The sequence below is a fragment of the Sycon ciliatum genome, chromosome 8, assembly GCF_964019385.1.
Source record: "Sycon ciliatum chromosome 8, ocSycCili1.1, whole genome shotgun sequence".
Taxonomy (NCBI): domain Eukaryota; kingdom Metazoa; phylum Porifera; class Calcarea; order Leucosolenida; family Sycettidae; genus Sycon; species Sycon ciliatum.
The window spans coordinates 4,662,422-4,680,629 of NC_088650.1; the positions used below are offsets into that span (position 1 = coordinate 4,662,422).

Consider the following 18,208-nt stretch of genomic DNA (forward strand, 5'->3'; position numbering starts at 1 on the left):
TGGTTTTTTTTGTGCTGAGCAGGGTAGCCCTGGTTTTGATCGGCTCATTACCTGAAAATTTCAAGGATGAGCAGATTGACAAGAGCGGTTTGCTCGTGTCGCAGTCAAAGAGCAGTGGTGATGACGAGTCGGAGGCATCATTTTCCCTGGACATGGTCTATAGTCAGCCAACAGTGTATGATCACAATGCGCCACTTGTTGTCACCAAGCGCAATCTCCTGCTGGATGTCTTGGAAAACCTGGCCTGTGCAAAGCACCGCGGGTAAGCGACCATGACCCCCTGTCTGCCACCTGTGTTACCTGTGTTGTGTCAGATTCTTTACCGAAGTCTCTGAGAAGCACTTCCTTGAATCATAATTATCTTTGTATGATTGTCAGCGAATCAACCAAACACTGGTATTCTGAACTGCTACCATGTGTTTGATGTAGGGTATAACAGGTCTGCAAGCACCTGAAGAGTTATCTGCATTAATTTGTGTATTTTTTTCTCCGCTGCAGAACCACACGAGGCTCGGATGTACTGCATGTGTTCGGCTTTGACTGCTTCTACCTTTTCATCCACTCGTTCATACATGGAAGTACGGTGGTGAGAGTGCTACGCTTCCTGCTCACGCTTCTGGACGATCCGCACCTAGCCACGCTCTTCAAGGAAGGCTCAGCGTGCAGCTTGCCTGAGTTGAGTACGGCCCTTAAGCAGGACTCCTTCAACCTGTACCTACCTGAAACGGTGAGACATAACCCCATGTCTTGTTGTTTAATGATTGACCCTGCTTCCTGCTTTGCTGCTTTGCTGCTTTCTCTACTTGTCGTATGAGTACCTATATACATGAAATGAGATTGATTCATTAGGGAGGTTTCGCTCTACGTAATTACGTATGAAAATCCGTATGTCGTACGCGCCGGGGAGCGAGGGCAACTTTCATACGTAAATCTCTCTACGGATTTCCGTAGGAAAGCTCTTTCCTACGTTGGGTCCTCCGTAGGACTTTTTGAAATATTTTTTTCGCATTTTCCGCATTTGTCCATGGCAATATTCAAGCCGCGCGAAACACAAGGTACACACACCGTACACCACGTGCATAATATCATGGAAAACGCGGTTTTGGTTCATGGTGCATACGGTGGGCGCATGCAGCCAACGCGTCTCCAAAGAAACAACGCATGTTTAGCAGTCTTGGAGAAATCACATAGAGCGAAACCCAACAGCTCTGATTTTTACGTATGAAAACTCCGTGCAGTTCATACGTTATTTTCATACGTAATTCCGTAGAGCGAAACCTCCCTATTGTTTATCTCACGGCACCTGTCACTCTCACTACGTTCAGATTCTTTTTCCTGACATTTGCACCATTCCTTCCGCAGATCAGTTTGTTGTGTGTTTTCACCTTGATGCTAACCCCCGCATACTCGTCTGCTGTTGGTACACCGAATGCTGCGGTCCCTTTCAAGAGTCTTCACTGGTCCTGCTGATGTGCAGTACTCTTGCACACTCCCCCCCCCCCCCCCCCTCCGCCAGGTGTGTTAGTAGTATAGGGCAGTAGGGGTTCTGGGACAGGTCAAAGGTCACGTTTGTCCCAGAACCCCTACTGCCCTATACTACTTGTGTTTTTTCGCTCGCACCCATTCTTGCTGACGTTGCATGTATCTGCTCTATGGTGATTGGGTTCCTGGTGCTGTTGCAGAGTGACAAGCGGACTACGTCTGACACACGGTCCGTCCGTGGCATCACAGCCGTGTCGACGGTTGCATCGGAGTGTGTGCGCCTCTGTCAGGTAAGCATCCTTGTCGGCAAACCAGGAAGGTGACTGGCCTTCTAACTGAGTGTTTTTGTCCAACTTTCAGGGTACTTGTACATGTGCTGCCAGCATCATATCATTCCACTTCTTGGTGCGGCAGAATCTGCTGTGCGTATAAATTCATGTGTGTGTGTGTGTGTGTGGGGGGGGGGGGGGGGGGATGTAGAGTCTGCATTGTCATTCTGTGCAGGCATCTGTGCCTTCCCCCTTCCTACTTGTGCTTGACCATTTCTCCCTTTTATGATCAGGTCCGGTGTGTATTTTGTCCCACTGTCCTCATGTCGGAGGGTGTTCTTTATTTGCCTTTGACGTTTGTTTGTTTTCCCGTTATTTTAGCTATTGGGCATTGCCAAGCAGTAACTGCAAGTGTTCTGGCTACTATATCGTGCCTTTCTCTGTGCCTCTAGGTTCCCATCATATTCCTTGGTCATTTTCTGAAGCGATCGATAGCGTCCTTAAGCGCAGTCTATCTAGAGCTGACAACCGAGTCTCTTAGAGAGTTCTTCAACGTGCCAAGTATTGAACCGTTCAAGTTCTTCAAGGAGAAACTTGATGCCAGTGCTCAGTCTCGCAAGTTGACGTTTAGTCTCCAGCAGGATAGCAGCGACTCTGGGCCTGCTTTTGGCGGTGTGTTGCCCAACGCTCACCTGGTCAATCTCCGCTATGACACGCTGCTGATCATCTTCAACTTGTGGAGGAGCATGTTGAATGCTGTGAGTACAAGCTTGTTTGCCGGTGGATATTTCGTTTAGATGATGGTGCAGATTATTGTTGTGCACCTGTAACTAAAATGACTGCCTAAGGGAATTGATTGCGGGTAGAACTCATGGACTGATCATATGTGCATGTTTAATATCTTGTAGCCTTTAACCAGTAGTAGGATTAGCTGTGCCCATCAACCCCTCAAAATGACAGTTTATATTTTTCTATTGGCTGCTTCGTTGCTCTATAGGCAAGTTCGATGGATGTGTCATTCATCGAACCATCAAACCTGTCTGCATTGATCAAGTTTGTGACGTCCATCTACATCCAGTCACCGGAGATGGCCAAGAAGATGCTGGAGAAGGAGTTCTGGTCAGCGCTGGTCAGCTGTCTCATCCCTTCTCCTGTGAAATCGGTAGGTGCCCACATCGTTTTACTAATAAAGAGGACTATTACTGTAGCAGGGTGTATTCATTGTATCCGGCGACACTAGTCCTGGCCACTGGGTTCGTTGAGGCTGCCTGGTGAATGTCTGCTGCTGCTGCTGTACAGGAAAACCTGACCACTCATTGTTCGATGTGTCATGAACTTTGAACAATGGCTGTCCCTGAAACCAGGTAGTCTCTCTCTGTTTTGAACGCATTCGGTGCCACAAAAAGGTCAACAAGACCAGGTAGTCACTGGAAAACTGCTACCCTCTTGGCTAGGGTTAACCCTTTATGTACTGAAAAAATTGTACACAGACTGAATTTGATCTCGACTCACCTCAAATTCTATAGTTATCTGGGTCATAACTTTAGTCTCCTTTTGACGATTTTTTCAATCTTGGGCTTCCTGGAAAGCTCGTCGCAAGAGGAACACATTGCGCCCACGCTTGCCACCACGAAGGTCAAAACGCCAGCGCTACAGCCCAGCGTCTTAGCTGCAACGCCAATATTCCGACAGAAGTCGTCTTGCATCAGCCATTTCGCTCTCCTTGCTCGTAACAACTAACTGTTACTTCAAAAAAATTCACAAACTGCCATGAGTCCGTTTACCATTTTGAACGTGTTTCTACGTCACTGCATGCCCAGAATGATGGGGAAATCCCTCATTCAAATTTGCGCGAGCGGCTATTGAGCGACATTTGCCGCGATTCGACTTTCGAGCTTCGTAACTCTGGAACCACACATCGGAGCGCTTCGGCGATTGTTTCAATGGACAGCTGGGAGTTTTCTCTTTGACCTACATATTTTAGTTTTCGGATATAACCCAGGAACGACTGAGTTACGATCGATTGAAATTTTGAAAAGTTTCGATCCCAGGGGATCGAAAGTTGTACAGTCCGTACACAAAGGGTTAACGTTCTCATGTTTGATACCATAATGGTGTACAGCAGTGCGTTCTTGGAGATAGCTGAGAATGCAATATACGTTGTCTGGGTTTAGTGGATTTCTGCATGCAAGTCATCCCCTGGTTTGATGCATTTACCCTAGCTCCAAGCCTGTTCTGGAATTGCTGGTACTTAGCTCAGAATGGCACTACAATGAGCATTATTTTGTTGTTAACTGGGGACCTCTTGGGGCGGAGGACCATCTCGTGCTTCAGATTCTGTTTTTTGTTTGTTTGCTGAACCATAGTTTGCTGTATTCTCGTTACCTGCAGTCAATTCATACAGCTACAGGCCACAAGTACAATCAGCAGTGCCACTCGCATCCCACTGTGTCTTCGAACCCGGCGTGCGACGACTTGCTCCAGCTCCTTTCACTCATCATCTTGGACAGCTTTCTGATCAGGCACGACGTGTCCCTTCTTATCGATGTCGTTGATGTAAGTGATGTTGCTATATTAGGGTAGATTCCTCCAGGACCAGTATCCTTCTCTGCAATAGTCTGCGAGGTCAAGTTGTTAATTCTTCAGTAAGGTTGGCCATATGCGTTTTAGTTCATGTACTTGAACAAATCATGTACTTCATCACTGTGCTTATGCCTGCGTTTGGTTAATCTGGCATGCCATCACTCTTGGTCCAGAAAAGGATCACTTCAAGGTCTGCCGTGCTCTCTTATGTCTGTGTTGAGGCTGTGTGGTTCCCCTGAAATGGTTTGGCTTCTTTTGTGTTGTGTTGTGTGTGTGTATGCAGCTCTTGACACTGTTATGTTGGACCGAGGACCAAGCACAGGAAGCGCAGACCATGCTGCTACGCGTTCTCATGTCGTCGCTGCAGAGGCTCTGCCCACTGCTACCCGGTTCTCCGTTCCTGCGGCAGAAGCACCGCAGTATATTCAAGGAGAAGACCACGCTGGCACTTGTGCAGTTCTGCGGCCTGATCTGTGACTATCTGACTAAAGGTAACGCTGCTCTTCATGTGCGTGATGGCTCAGGTACACCATAAGAGACGCTGTGTTGTGGCAACATTGTTCTCATTCCTTTTCCAATAAGTAAGAAGCAGTGGTATGTGCCCTGCTGTGCCATCACGCAACGTTACTATTTTTACTTGAGAAGCTGAACACTGTCACACATTGCGCCACAGGAGCGTGTAGTGTTTGAATCTGCCGGCTTTCCACTGCTTCTTGTAACCTGACTCGAGCTTCGGTGTCGCAGTACATTGGCGTGCGTTTAAGTAGTTTGTGCTGATGGCATCTCTGTATTGGTTGTACTGCACAGGTCTATTTGAAGGCAGTCCGACAGCATGCTACCGCTTCTTCGTGGGCATTGTATATGACTGCGTCCCGACCAGTAAGTTGTTACCACTCAATACTCGATCCCATTGCAGTTTTCTGCCAGCCATATCTGGAATTTCATCAGTCACCAGATGTGTCATTGTTGGAGAAAGGCACTGTTCAATGGCATTGTACTCTATCTGGAGCTGATCTGGAATTGATCTGCAGCTGATCCTCGCCTGATCTAGAACTAATCTGCTCAATCTACTCACAGTAGCACTTACGCATGCTGTTTATGACTTTCTGTGCTCCTACCTACCTCTTGACCCCTCGACTCTCAGCTGCATCCAGAATAGGGCTGCTCCGCCATCAGTAGGTCAGAATGACTGGCTGCTAGGCCAGACACATTCTTTGCATTTGAACTTTCAGCTGCAGAGCATTGCTAGCTCTGTCGCTAAATCGCACTTCACCTGTTTGTTTTGTTCTTGTTTGTGTGCAGCACCTCACTGCAAGGCAATCCTACAGATATTGTCGGAGCTCATTCTCACCGAGTTGAAGAAGGCGTTGGGCGGAAGGCAAGGTAAGAGTCACACTCAGTGTTTGCAAACCGAGTGCGTGTAGCATGTAGTCTTGTAGACAGGTACATACGCTTTCTAGTTACTGCTGTCAGTTACATCAAGAGCCCATAAACAAACACTAGTATATAAACTGTGGTCTCTAGTCTATGGGCCAGTTTCATGTCGCTGCTATCATGACATCGTGCAGCTACATCTGGTGAAGACCATACTTTCCCTGTGATTTTTGAAACCAGCTCTGTACGGAACTGAAGTTCATGCACGCACAATTTAGACATTGCGTTGGTACTTGAACTAATCATGCAGAAATGGGCATACTGGTACAAAGGACTGTAGGTCTGAATGCATGAGTACAAGGCTTGATGCAGACAAGTTAGTTATGTAATGAAGGCAACACGACGCACACTGGCCCATCGCCTCATTTTCGTACTCTTGGTTCTGAATCTTGGTAACATGTTGGATGACGGCTTGCAGGGTCAATGCCACACATTTCCCTTTTCATGTTACTTAGTGTGATAGGGTGAAGGTGAACACTTGTTCCACAAGGCTCCCTGTCTTATTTTGTCGCTTTCTTAGCTTGATAGTTCTGTAAGTTCACACTATGTACTGCTTGTGTTGTTTTGTTTTGCCACTCGTGGCATCGTCACTGCAGAACAAGCGCAGATTGCTAACTTGTTGTACTCGGTACGGCAAGACCAGGTGATGGTGATGCTGTCATCCATTATTGATGCTTCCCATGTGATGGCCTATCTGTACATACTGCCAAGGCTTGCGTACCCAGCCTTCTCTGAGCCCTCGAGTAAGTACATGTTTCCATTCCCCTGCATTCTTCATGGCATTCTTGGTCGTCAGGCAGTCATGGTGTTGGCCCACAGTCGAACGGGATGTTTGGATTGCACCATTGCCACATTGACTTTTCACCCGTTTCAAAGTGCAGGCAGCAATGATGCGGTAATGATCAGTTGTTATGTTCTCACCCTGCGTATTAGGCCACACGTTTTTACTTCTATGTTTCTCGTCACCTGAAAATCTAAAAACGTATGCGAGAGGTGGAAAAAAATAAAAAATGACCGAAAAATAATAAAAAGTTTATTAGACCTTTGTTCACACTAAAATCCACCAATACACCATGCAAAATAGCATCCATAGTTAGCAACTAGTATGTGGTAGGAGCTTCTGTCACAATCTGTGCATGTGCAGCTAGATTGCGCACAAATAATGCCGTCCTTGCATCATGTGTTGCGCAGGCCAGGCCACATTATGTACATGTGCATGAGTGTGCTGGTCCCCACATGCACAGTCAGTGCAGCACAGTTTTTTTTTCTTTTTTTCTTCCAGACTCCTGAATCGTAGGCGCGCGGGTGACAAGAAACATAGAAATAAAAAGTGTAGCCTTAAACATGTATTGTGTCCGGCTGGATTGCTTGCGTTCCGATTCTTCAGATTCTGGTTCACCGCCATCTTCACTTACCTACCTGCGGGCAAGAAGTATGAGTGTTCAAGAAGATACCATCAGCCTCGCGTCTATGTCCAAATCTGTGTCAAGTGAAGTCACTGAAGCAGCTCAGGAGGTTTGGATCAGCTTCACTACCTGGATGTATGAGGTAATATTGCCACTACATGTACGAGTACCATGCTATTGACCGAACATGTATGTTGATAGGAGTGAATCTGAGCATCCCGTTGCACACACTTATGGGCACCGCTCGGGCCTTTACACTCATGCACTACTGCCTTGTTATTGCTCGGAGCTTCAAGGAATTCCGCCAGTTTTTGTCAATAATAAATCTGTGTTTTAGACTACCTCTTTGCCGTAGATATCTGGCGGAGGGGCCATGCGGATAGATGGATTTATCTTACTAGAACATGCATACGTTCATGTGTGCCTTGTGCTTTGGGCTGGTTTCATGCAGGACTTGTCTTCTCACTTCTCGTTCACCTTTCCTCATCCAAGCAAGTTTGCAGCTTCTGAGTAAGTGATGTTGTACAACAGCTGCCTTGCTAGGTTTTCTGTACGATTTGCAAGAATAACACGCGTCATATCAGCCTGGTATAGTGCTGGATGCAATGCACTCTTTTACAGCTCTGGCATGCAAGGTTCAAGCGCATGTCCTTTCGACGGGAGCAGCTTGGTCTGCGTGCCAACTCAAAGGCAATGTGTTCCATTTGCAGCTGCTGGCATGCTCGGCATAGGTGGAGCTTTGCGCACACAAGAGCTGAGCAGACGTGGTTTGCACCATACCAGCCACACAATTAGTTTGTCAGTGTGGGTTGCGCAGTATGCATGGTATGCACTGTATGACCTTTTTCCTCCAAGTACTGTACATCCTGGTGTGTACGGTAGCAGCAGATATCTGCACGTGCGGTGCCACTCGTAAATGCAGATCTCAGGCATGGGGGTAGCAACTGATATCTGTACAAGCGGTACCAACTGTGAGTGAAGATGTCAAGTATGGTAGCACCCGTGGGCGAGTTCGATACTCCGTTTATCGTATCCTAACTTTTTACCTCATTGTTCACTACTAGTATTTCTATTATTGCCTTCTAAACTTTGCCTTTGCTTGGCGTGCCAATATGCGATTTTGACGTGTTCACTGGAGCTGAGAGTGCATTGCCGGGGAAATAAGGCACACTCTTTGAAGCCGTTTGCTGTCTCCATGGGTGCAGTCATGTGGCATACGGTAAAGCGTGGTACAATGCTGTAGCACAGTAAAAACTAGTTCCTCCCCCTCCCCGTCACCCACTTGAATCTGCGTACTTAATTAAGTGTACCTTTTAGTTCAGTTACAAATCTCGGTTCTCGCCTACCCTTCTCTCTTCCCTGTCTGTTTGTTGATGTGTACTGCAGACCGACATGTCAAGATGAGTTCCAGGACTTGATGTGAGTAGGCAACGCTGACACTGCGTTATTTGATCACTTCTGTCTGCATCAGATGATAAACTGGTCACGCTCAATGGCTGACTGTTTGCTTGCTTACCGTCAAGCCGCAATCTGTAAAGGAGCATCCGAAAATTTGAAGTGCTCATGACAACCACATTCTTCTTTTCTAATTCTCAATCTAGGTGAACTCCGAATGAACCGTACTGCGTCATTGTTTGTCAAATTCATCCTTGCTTGCCTCAGGGTTGTGGCACATATGCTAAGTAGGCAATGAGGCTACATGGGCTGGACTGGCATTCGGTGCGGTGACTTGTACACTGTGCAGGATTCTCATGCATCTCTTTTTTCCCCTTGCCTTATGCTCTAATCATTGTTGCAGTGACCGGACAACTGAGAAGACGAAAAAAGCGTGGAACAACTTCTGCCGAGGGCCTGCAGACAAGAAAGCTAATCAGGTAAAAGAAAGTGTGTGTGTGTGTGTGTGTATGTGTGTGTGAGTGTGTGTGTGTGTGTGTGTGTGTGTAATCGTGTATGTGTGTAAGTGTGTATGTGTGTAAGTGTGTATGTGTATGTATATGTCTGTATGTATATGTGTGTGCGTGTATGTGTCCGAGAAGCTTCAACCAACACTGGGATGTCAAATTCTCGTTTGCGGTGCATGCACCGGACTTGGGCCTAGTCTGCCGAGTAATGTGCGGCAAGTTTGCCTTGTGTGCGGATGATTTGATTGGCCAGGTTCAAAGTTTCTTTTCGCTTCTTGAGGGCTACATGCAGTTCTGAACTACTGTCGAGATTGCTTCCCGCTGTCAACATGTAATGCCAGAACTTCAGGGTTCGATTCAATCTAGAGGCGATTTAGTTGACCTGAGAATATATCTTAGTCGTGTTTAGTACTTACAAGATCTTTACGAGTGCCTGATGTGTGGCATTGTGTGCAATGTTCTTCTTTGCTACTATTTTGGTGGTGGTGGTGGTGGTGCTGCCGCTGCTACAGAAAAAGAGCCTAATGCTGTCACCACGTTCTTCCAAGCAGTCTAATGTGTTCATGAATTTCAAGGCCGAAATGACGACGTGTGATGTAAGTGTCTGTGTTTAGTGAGACCCTGGCCCTGTATTGCCTGTCAGCTATTACCAATCAGCACTACGTTGTTTAGACTAGAGCGCACTTTTTTAAGGAGAGCTTCTCATGGTGATCAATCTTGTCAGCTGACATCTAGACTAGGAGTTGTTATCATTGTCAGTGTCCTGAGTTTGTAAGTGCGGTGCGACGATTGTATTGTTTTCGTAAAGGTCTTCCTTGCCGCCACATATGCGCATCTGTTATTGACAGAGAAAGTAGCATACCAGTATACTTATACCTATGCTGGGTGCTTCCCATTAGGGCTGCCCATAAGTTTTGAGCATGCAAGTAGGCGAAAGCAGCATCTGACCATTCGGAGCCGTTTAGTTGTAGTGGAGCATATCCAGGGTGGCGTCGACTCTGTAAGTAGCTGTCCGATTATGAGGACCGCCTGTGGGTAGCATATGCCTGGGCTCGATTACACCAACCTGTGTACGCCGTAGGCTAGTACTGGTACAGCGAGGGTGGTGGCAGCTGGGCAACAGTACTCATCCCTGGCCATGCATAGTCATGTGCTTAGCAGTGTATCTAGCAAGCTGCGTCCCCCCCCCCCCCCCCATCCATGCATAGCTATGAATCCGTCACGGTGAGCACAGGCGCTGATCCTTTTTCATATTGCACAACATCTACACTGTGCAATATACCCTGTACATGATATATGTATTGTAAAAGCCATTATTCTAACGAGGCGCATATATAACGATTCCCCAAAATTGACTGGTTTACGTGTACCAAAGGTAACGATTCTCACTCATTCTCAACGCTCAATAGGACAGTATATGTATCGATTTCTGTATAACGATTTCTATTTTAACGACAGATTTCTCCTCGTTAACTCGTTAGAGTTAGCACTTCGTTATATTATATGGCTTTTACAGTATTGTGCGTTTTGTCGCTGCTCCGTGTTTTGTTTGTCTGACGTGCAGCAATATGTGAATAACAAGTCATTTGACATCGGAATCTCTATCAAGAAAGCCGTGGAAGCAGTGTGTCGGCAAAATGCCATGGTAAGTTGCTTGTGCACAACGTGCTTCAGAGACACTCTACTGCCCTGAGCGATGAGATGAAGCAGATTGTTCCCCGGACATTGCCTGCCCAATGACCTTTCTGTGGATGGTGAAATGTCAGTGGAAGTGCCTCTTAAACCATGCTTTATCAGGAGCTTGATTCTCACAAGCTGGTTATGTGTTTTATTGTATTCGCTCCACTCTCAGTCCTCAGCACAGCGCCAGATTACGGCGCAGACCAACTGGTTGGCTCTCGAGACAGAGCTACACGGTGATGGTGGGCTGTGGGGACCTGCAGGCGAGTCCAAGATGAAGAAATGGCAGCTGAACACGCTTTGCGAAGGTTGGTTGTGCTGCTGTCACTGTAAACTGCGTGTGTATCTTGATAGGCAATGCAGTCACCGTGTCTTTACAGTGTTTGTTGCGATAACTACCCCTTTCATACGCTTACATGACACGAGATTGCAAGAAAAACCGTCATGATCAATTTCACCCATTTGAGAGCGAATGCTGAGGATATTCCCGGAGCATGTTGGGCTAAGGCATATTGTAAGATTCTGTGACCACTGGCATGTACAGTACTTCTCTGCTTTGCGCTAAGCCTGTGTAGCCAGGATGAAGCCAGGGTGACGCAAGCCTGCTATTGCTGTTCGTGTTCCGGTGTGTGTTGCTGTTCGTGTTCCGGTGATATTCACCTGCAGGTCCGTGTCGCATGCGCAAGAAGCTGTGCGAGAACACCAACTTCTACCTGAACTACCCTTCACACGAGGGCGAGGACGAGGAAGAAAAACAGCCTGTAAGTCTGGGACGCGCTGGCAACTGACCTTGTTTATGTATGTCACGCGGAACGAGATATTGCATTAGCCAAGGCATGTGCACTGCCATCTGTTTTTGATTGCAACACCACTGACAAAATAGTTGGGTAGCTCACTCTGGTCATTCGGGAGTGTGTATGATAGGTTCCCACTTTGAAACAGGCTGGATTCCACACCAGTTCATGCAGTTGGATCAGGAATGCTTGGATCGTCCACCTTCCCCTCCCCTCCTCCCCTGCTAGGGCTGGGTGTACGTGTGAAATTTCTGCCTGGGTTGAAGCTCTGTACCGTTTGAAAAAAGAGGTGGTTGTGTACACGAAGAGGTTTGACCGAGGAGAATACTAGTATGCCGACAATGGTCTACGGTATGTCCCGTGCCCTGTATAGCTGTCAGACTAATTTGGCGGCAAATTTGTTTTAATACTGTGCAATTCTGGCGGCAAATATGCATTTAAATGGGGTGCTTTGTTGACCTTTTCCTTGGTTTGACCCCCCCCCCCCCCCCTCATGGGAGGATTGAAATCAACCCAGGGCAAATGCATTGCATCAAGTAAATGCCTCAGTCGAGCTCTGTTCATTGCTAGTTGAACACAACCTGGATTGAAACTTCTCATGTAAACCCAGCCCATTGTTGGATATCTGATCTCCGGTGCTAATATACAAGCGTGTTGCCTGAGTGGCAATTTGGGACATCGCCTCACAGTATGTTTGGGACTGAGACGTGGGGTCACTAGTGAGTGATGATGACTTGCTTCTACTCTCTGCTGATCTGTACCAATCCCAGCTGTCCAAGAAACAGGCGGCCATGAGCTATGACAGCGTTGCACTGCACAAGTCCATCGTCAGCCCGATAGGCACAGAGACCAACCTCCGGAATCTGGTGATGCATCGGACGTCCTTTCACAGAGGGAGCTCCAGCACCACTTCTCCTGAAGAGGTCACGGAAGAAGCAGATGACACCATATCAGAACACAGTGCTGAATGTGAGTGCCAATCCGTGGTTTTCCTTTTTTACCATTCCTCATTCACCGTCTTTGTTGCTAATCACAAGTCTATAATATTAATACATTCTCGCTGGCCTCAAGCGAAGGTCCCTGGTTCGAGTTCTGGTGGTGACAGTCCATTTTTTCTTCAGACTTTTTCCTTTTCCATTCCCTCAACCTATGACAACTCTCAGCCATCAGTATTTTTTATTACAGCAATCAGCAGGATCAGCAAAGTGGTCATTGGACGCAGTATTTAACAAGAATAAATTTAATGGTGGTTTAGCGCGTGCGCTAAGCCCTGTTAACGAACGTGGAACACCTACCACTCATACTTAGTCTGATGATCATGCATCTGATTATGATGTCATTGCTATACATGCGCATGCGCAGCGCGCGCCACTCTCCCACGCGTGCTTTCCAAATCTTGCTTTAGAGAGAGAGCAAGAGAAAAGAGAGACTCCTTTGTCACATTTGCTTTCCGACGACTTGACTGTTCACTGGTTTGTCCGTCAGTTGTCAATTTTCGCCATTTTCCTGCCTCAACGGACATGCCAAGAACACGGAGCACCTCACGGGGTGCAAGCGCTGCTGGCACTGACGCCGACGATCCCCCAGCTCCCTACCCGTATCCGCAGCGGGCTGTGAATTCTGCGAATTCTCAAGACCATCGGAGAGCGAGGTCCCGTGTGATCCATGCTCATGGGCACATTTCAGCCAACGCGGACCAGGTGACTTCTCCTGCGCCGTCACAACCAGCTCCTTTCACCCTGAGCGACCTGACTGGTGTTATCCAGCCCCTCCTGGAGCGCGTGGAGCGCTTGGAATCCAACGTCGTCGCTCCTACCACCTCGCCCATTGCCGCCAGCACCAGCATCAGCTCCTCTGCCGCTGGGGCAGCCTTCCCCGATGCACTTGTGACTTGGGTTGCGCGGCCGGCTCTCCAGGACTCCCGGTCATCCCTCCACGGCTGCGGGAACGTATCACACGAGGTGAGTTTGTCGAATTTGGGGACTTGTTGCCTGAAGCCATGTCCGGCAGTAGTGATGTCCTGCAGTTGTCGTTGGTGAACGGCAGGTCCGTTGAGCTGGTGCAGAGCTCGTCCACTCCCCAGCCCTCCAAGCGCCGAGTCCATGACTTGGCGACGTGGTTAGAGGCCTTCACCTTGTTCACCAGAGTCCTGGTCGATGCGTCGCCGGACCAAGCCCCAGATTTGCTGGCGTACCAAGCCACCATCATCGAGGCCAACAACAATTATCTGACCGACGCGTGGCTGACCTATGACCGTCGTTTCCGTGCTGGTCTTGCTGCTATGCCGCACCTGTATTCCTGGCATCAACTGGTCCCTAACCTCTGGCAGTCCTGCTTCACGACCCGCGGGCGCCCTATCTGCTCGCGTTCTCTCGTGCACCCATCTCCAGTCCTGCATTGCCCCTTTCGTGGAGGGCTCCCTCTTGCGCAGCACGCAGGCGGGAGCCAGTCAGCCACCAGCCCAGCTCCTCGTCTCGATGGCCGCCAGATCTGCCGGAATTACAACAACGGCGCCTGCACATACCCGTCCTGCATACGGGCCCATGTCTGTCTGTCATGCCGCGGCAAACACCCAAAGAAGACTTGCACCCGAGCGGCCTCTCAGTCTTCCCAGTGACGTCGTCACTCCAGTCAACGTGCCTCGGCTAACTGCACTGCTAGCTGCTCACCCTGATGCCCTGTTTCGTGATTATGTATGTGCTGGCATGTTTAACGGTTTCTCGGTTGGTCACACCACTCCTCTGGTGTCATGCATTCAATCTGTCAATCATCCGTCTAGTCTCTGCAAAAAACAATTTGTCACCCTGTATCTACAGTCTTGTTGCGATGCTGGGGAAACAGCTGGTCCGCTTGCTGAGCCGCCATATCAGTTGTTTCAAACCTCGGGTTTGGGCCTGATCCCAAAATCCGATGGCAAATTTCGCCTCATCCATGACCTATCCTCCCCCACTGGCTGCAGTGTCAATGATGGTATTTCCCGGGAGTCATTCAGCTAGGAGTATGACACTGTCGATTCGGCTATCTCCTATATCATGAAGTTAGGCCGTGGTTGCTACCTGACCAAAGTGGACATTCGAAACGCCTTCCGATTATGCCCTGTTGCCCCCTCTGACTGGCACTTGTTGGGTATCTCTTGGGATGGTCGTTACTATTTTCGGTCAGCTCCGTACATATTTGACAAGTTTGCATCTGCCCTTCACTGGGTTCTGGAAGACACATGCTGCCTTCCCCATCTCATTCATTATCTGGATGACTTCCTGAATGTATCGCCTCCCAGTCCTCCTCTTGCCCAGCACCAGAAGTCACTACTGCTCGACCTGTTTGCATATTTACAGGTCCCAGTTGCACCTGAGAAGGTTGATGGCCCCTCTACCGTTCTCACCTTCCTGGGCTTAGAGCTGGACACAATGGCTCTGGAGATCCGCCTTCCACCCTCCAAGCTGTCTAAGCTATCTACCACCGTGTCGGCCCTCGTCCAATCCGGCCGGGTTCAGAAACGCGACCTCGCCTCCGTATTGGGCAAACTCTCGTTCGCGTCCAGAGCTGTACCAGCTGGTCGCACATTCCTGAGACGCCTGCACGACCTGGACAGAGCAACTCGATCAACACCATTGCACCAATGGCTGCGCATTTCGGCATTGGCAATGGCAGACCTGTTGTGGTGGGCAGAGGCCCTGACCATATGGAATGGGAAGTCATTCTTCCTTGTGGATGAGTGGACGCCAGCCCCCGACATGCAACTACAGACTGATGCCAGCGGCACTCACGGTTATGGTGCCTTCTACAACGGTCGGTGGCTGAGAGGAGAGAGCAGCAGCCGAGCCAGATCAGCCAGTCTTGCCAACTCTCCGTTGACAGACTCCGTGCTACAGCTAGCAGCACTGGCAATAGCACCATCCTCCCGCCGGACGTATTCTACCGCCGAGACCCGCTACTTCCAGTTCTGCCAAGTGCATGCCTGCAACCCATTGCCAGGCGACGACTATACTTTGTGCTATTTTGCTGCCGAGTTGTTCAGGACTCTTCAGCCTCGATCTGTCCGTGTCTACATGTCGGCAATCCGCAACCTTCATGTGAAACTTGGCTTTGCTTACCCGTCGGGCCCAACAACTCTCCTCGCTAGTGTCCTGCGGGGCATCGACACAGCGTCATCGTCTGCCGATAACCACTCCACTTCTCAGGGAGATCTGCCGGCATGTTGCCGTTCAACGCATGCGGCACCCTCACGACAAGGCCATGCTAAGGGCAGCTTTTCCCTTGGCGTTTCATGGGTTCTTCCGTTGTGGAGAACTGACTGCTGGCCTGAGGCGATGTGATGTGACGATCAGTACTGACCAGCGGTCGTTATCGGTAAACGTGCGCTCATCTAAGACGGACTCCAACAGCACGGGCCACACAGTATTGGTTGGAGCCAGCACAGACGCACTGATCTGCCCAGTGCAGGCCATGGCAAACTACCTGGCGTTTCGCCCCGGCGGCGACCATCTGTTCACTTACGCTAATGGCCAGCCGCTTACAAGAAATGCAGTGTCCTCTGAACTGCGCAACCTGCTGCCACTCTGTGGGGTCACGGACCCGAGTGCATATGCCAGTCACCCGGATTGGCGCCGCAACATCAGCGGCCATGGCAGGTGTCCCCGAACACATCATCCGCATCATGGGTAGATGGCGCAGTGATGCGGTCCACCGCTACATCCGGGCTGCTACAGCTGACACCCTGCGAGTGTCACGTCAATTAGCTGCAGTTCAAAGTCATCAATGGTAGCTGCGGGTTAGTGACCACATTGCGCCTGAACTGCTTAGCTTTAGCTTTACATTGCTGCTGTCAGTACAGCACAATACACCAATCGTATTTCATTATTACTCTCATGCCATATTGGGGATATTGGGAACGGGCAGTCTATCTCCGCAGCTGGCTCATTTCAATCACTACCGGTCGCAGCTCCTGCCCACGGCAGGTCGACCGTCTCTCGTTCACACTCTGTGTGCTCCAGGTAACAGCTCCTGCGCAGAGCAGGCCGACCTGTCTGTCTCTCTCTCTCACACACACTCTGTGTGCTCCAGGTCACAGCTCCTGCGCAGAGCAGGCCGACCTGTCTGTCTCTCTCTTTCACACACACTATGTGTGCACCGGGTCACAGCTCCTGCGCAGAGCAGGCCGACCTGTCTGTCTCTCTCTCTCACACACACTATGTGTGCACCGGGTCACAGCTCCTGCGCAGAGCAGGCCGACCTGTCTTTCTCATGCACGCCAGCTGCTCCGCCCAATATCCCTGATATGCCAACCAGAAAACAATGTGTTCTGAGCCGGGTGCATGCCTGTATGTGGAGAGTGCGTTAATGGTGGTTTAGCGCGTGCGCTAAGCCCTGTTAACGAACGTGGAACACCTACCACTCATACTTAGTCTGATGATCATGCATCTGATTATGATGTCATTGCTATACATGCGCATGCGCAGCGCGCGCCACTCTCCCACGCGTGCTTTCCAAATCTTGCTTTAGAGAGAGAGCAAGAGAAAAGAGAGACTCCTTTGTCACATTTGCTTTCCGACGACTTGACTGTTCACTGGTTTGTCCGTCAGTTGTCAATTTTCCCCTTCCCTCCCAACCCCATTCGACTGGGGATCACTATCTCTCCGTCACTGTCACCATAATTTCCTCAATAACAGTGTCAGTACAACTCTTGTCAATATACTTATATCGGGTGAGGGCAGTCTATCTCCGCAGCTGGCTCATTTCAATCACTACCGGTCGCAGCTCCTGCCCACGGCAGGCCGACCGTCTCTCGTTCACACTCTGTGTGCTCCAGGTAACAGCTCCTGCGCAGAGCAGGCCGACCTGTCTGTCTCTCTCTCTCACACACACTCTGTGTGCTCCAGGTCACAGCTCCTGCGCAGAGCAGGCCGACCTGTCTGTCTCTCTCTCTCACACACACTATGTGTGCACCGGGTCACAGCTCCTGCGCAGAGCAGGCCGACCTGTCTGTCTCTCTCTCTCACACACACTATGTGTGCACCGGGTCACAGCTCCTGCGCAGAGCAGGCCGACCTGTCTTTCTCATGCACGCCAGCTGCTCCGCCCAATATCCCTGATATGCCAACCAGAAAACAATGTGTTCTGAGCCGGGTGCATGCCTGTATGTGGAGAGTGCGTTAACAAGAATAAAATATGGATAATGAAACTTCCTATTCACAAGCATTTTTCTGGAGTAAAGGAATGAAACAGTATCACACCACCTTGCTGAGTTTCTAATCGCTTCCGCTTGGCTGTGCTATTCTTGTTTGTTTCTCCTAACTCTACACCAGCTTTCTTCCAGAGTTCTCCTCTACCCAGTCCAGACTCGCTACCAGCCGGATCACAATCTGTGAGTATGCAGACGTAATCAGCTCTAGCATGAAGGGTTTACCGCAAGCCTGTCCGAGACCGGTGTGTTCATGTGCGGGTCAAGAAGCTTTGGGATGTTGCTCTAGAACGCTGATCCCCTCGTGGAGAGCTTTTGTGAGGAACTGACTCTGCATGGGTGTGCATGATCCCCCCCCCCCCCCCCCCCCCCCCCCGCCTGCAGTAACCACTCACAACTCCACAGGCCCACACTTCGTGTACACACGGCTCCCAGTAACGTGTGGGTATGGTATAGCTGTATTGTTTAAGTTGGTGCT

The 18,208-nt window shown here is 49.4% G+C and overlaps 1 protein-coding gene across 3 annotated transcripts in view; it reads left to right on the plus strand.

The window, feature by feature from the left end:
• Positions 1–18,208, plus strand: part of LOC135822853 (WD repeat and FYVE domain-containing protein 3-like) — a 58,439-nt gene that overhangs the window by 20,147 nt on the left and 20,084 nt on the right. For all 3 annotated transcript variants that reach the window (XM_065335688.1, XM_065335687.1, XM_065335689.1), the window contains exons 19-38: positions 23–262; positions 499–727; positions 1,683–1,772; positions 2,204–2,509; positions 2,749–2,913; positions 4,143–4,307; positions 4,618–4,825; positions 5,142–5,213; positions 5,637–5,717; positions 6,365–6,511; positions 7,156–7,316; positions 7,626–7,684; positions 8,561–8,593; positions 8,973–9,048; positions 9,588–9,671; positions 10,640–10,720; positions 10,928–11,063; positions 11,422–11,516; positions 12,320–12,518; positions 17,855–17,913. In XM_065335688.1, the coding sequence (XP_065191760.1) occupies positions 23–262; positions 499–727; positions 1,683–1,772; positions 2,204–2,509; positions 2,749–2,913; positions 4,143–4,307; positions 4,618–4,825; positions 5,142–5,213; positions 5,637–5,717; positions 6,365–6,511; positions 7,156–7,316; positions 7,626–7,684; positions 8,561–8,593; positions 8,973–9,048; positions 9,588–9,671; positions 10,640–10,720; positions 10,928–11,063; positions 11,422–11,516; positions 12,320–12,518; positions 17,855–17,913 (2,686 nt within the window). The remainder of the gene's footprint in view (positions 1–22; positions 263–498; positions 728–1,682; positions 1,773–2,203; positions 2,510–2,748; positions 2,914–4,142; positions 4,308–4,617; positions 4,826–5,141; positions 5,214–5,636; positions 5,718–6,364; positions 6,512–7,155; positions 7,317–7,625; positions 7,685–8,560; positions 8,594–8,972; positions 9,049–9,587; positions 9,672–10,639; positions 10,721–10,927; positions 11,064–11,421; positions 11,517–12,319; positions 12,519–17,854; positions 17,914–18,208) is intronic.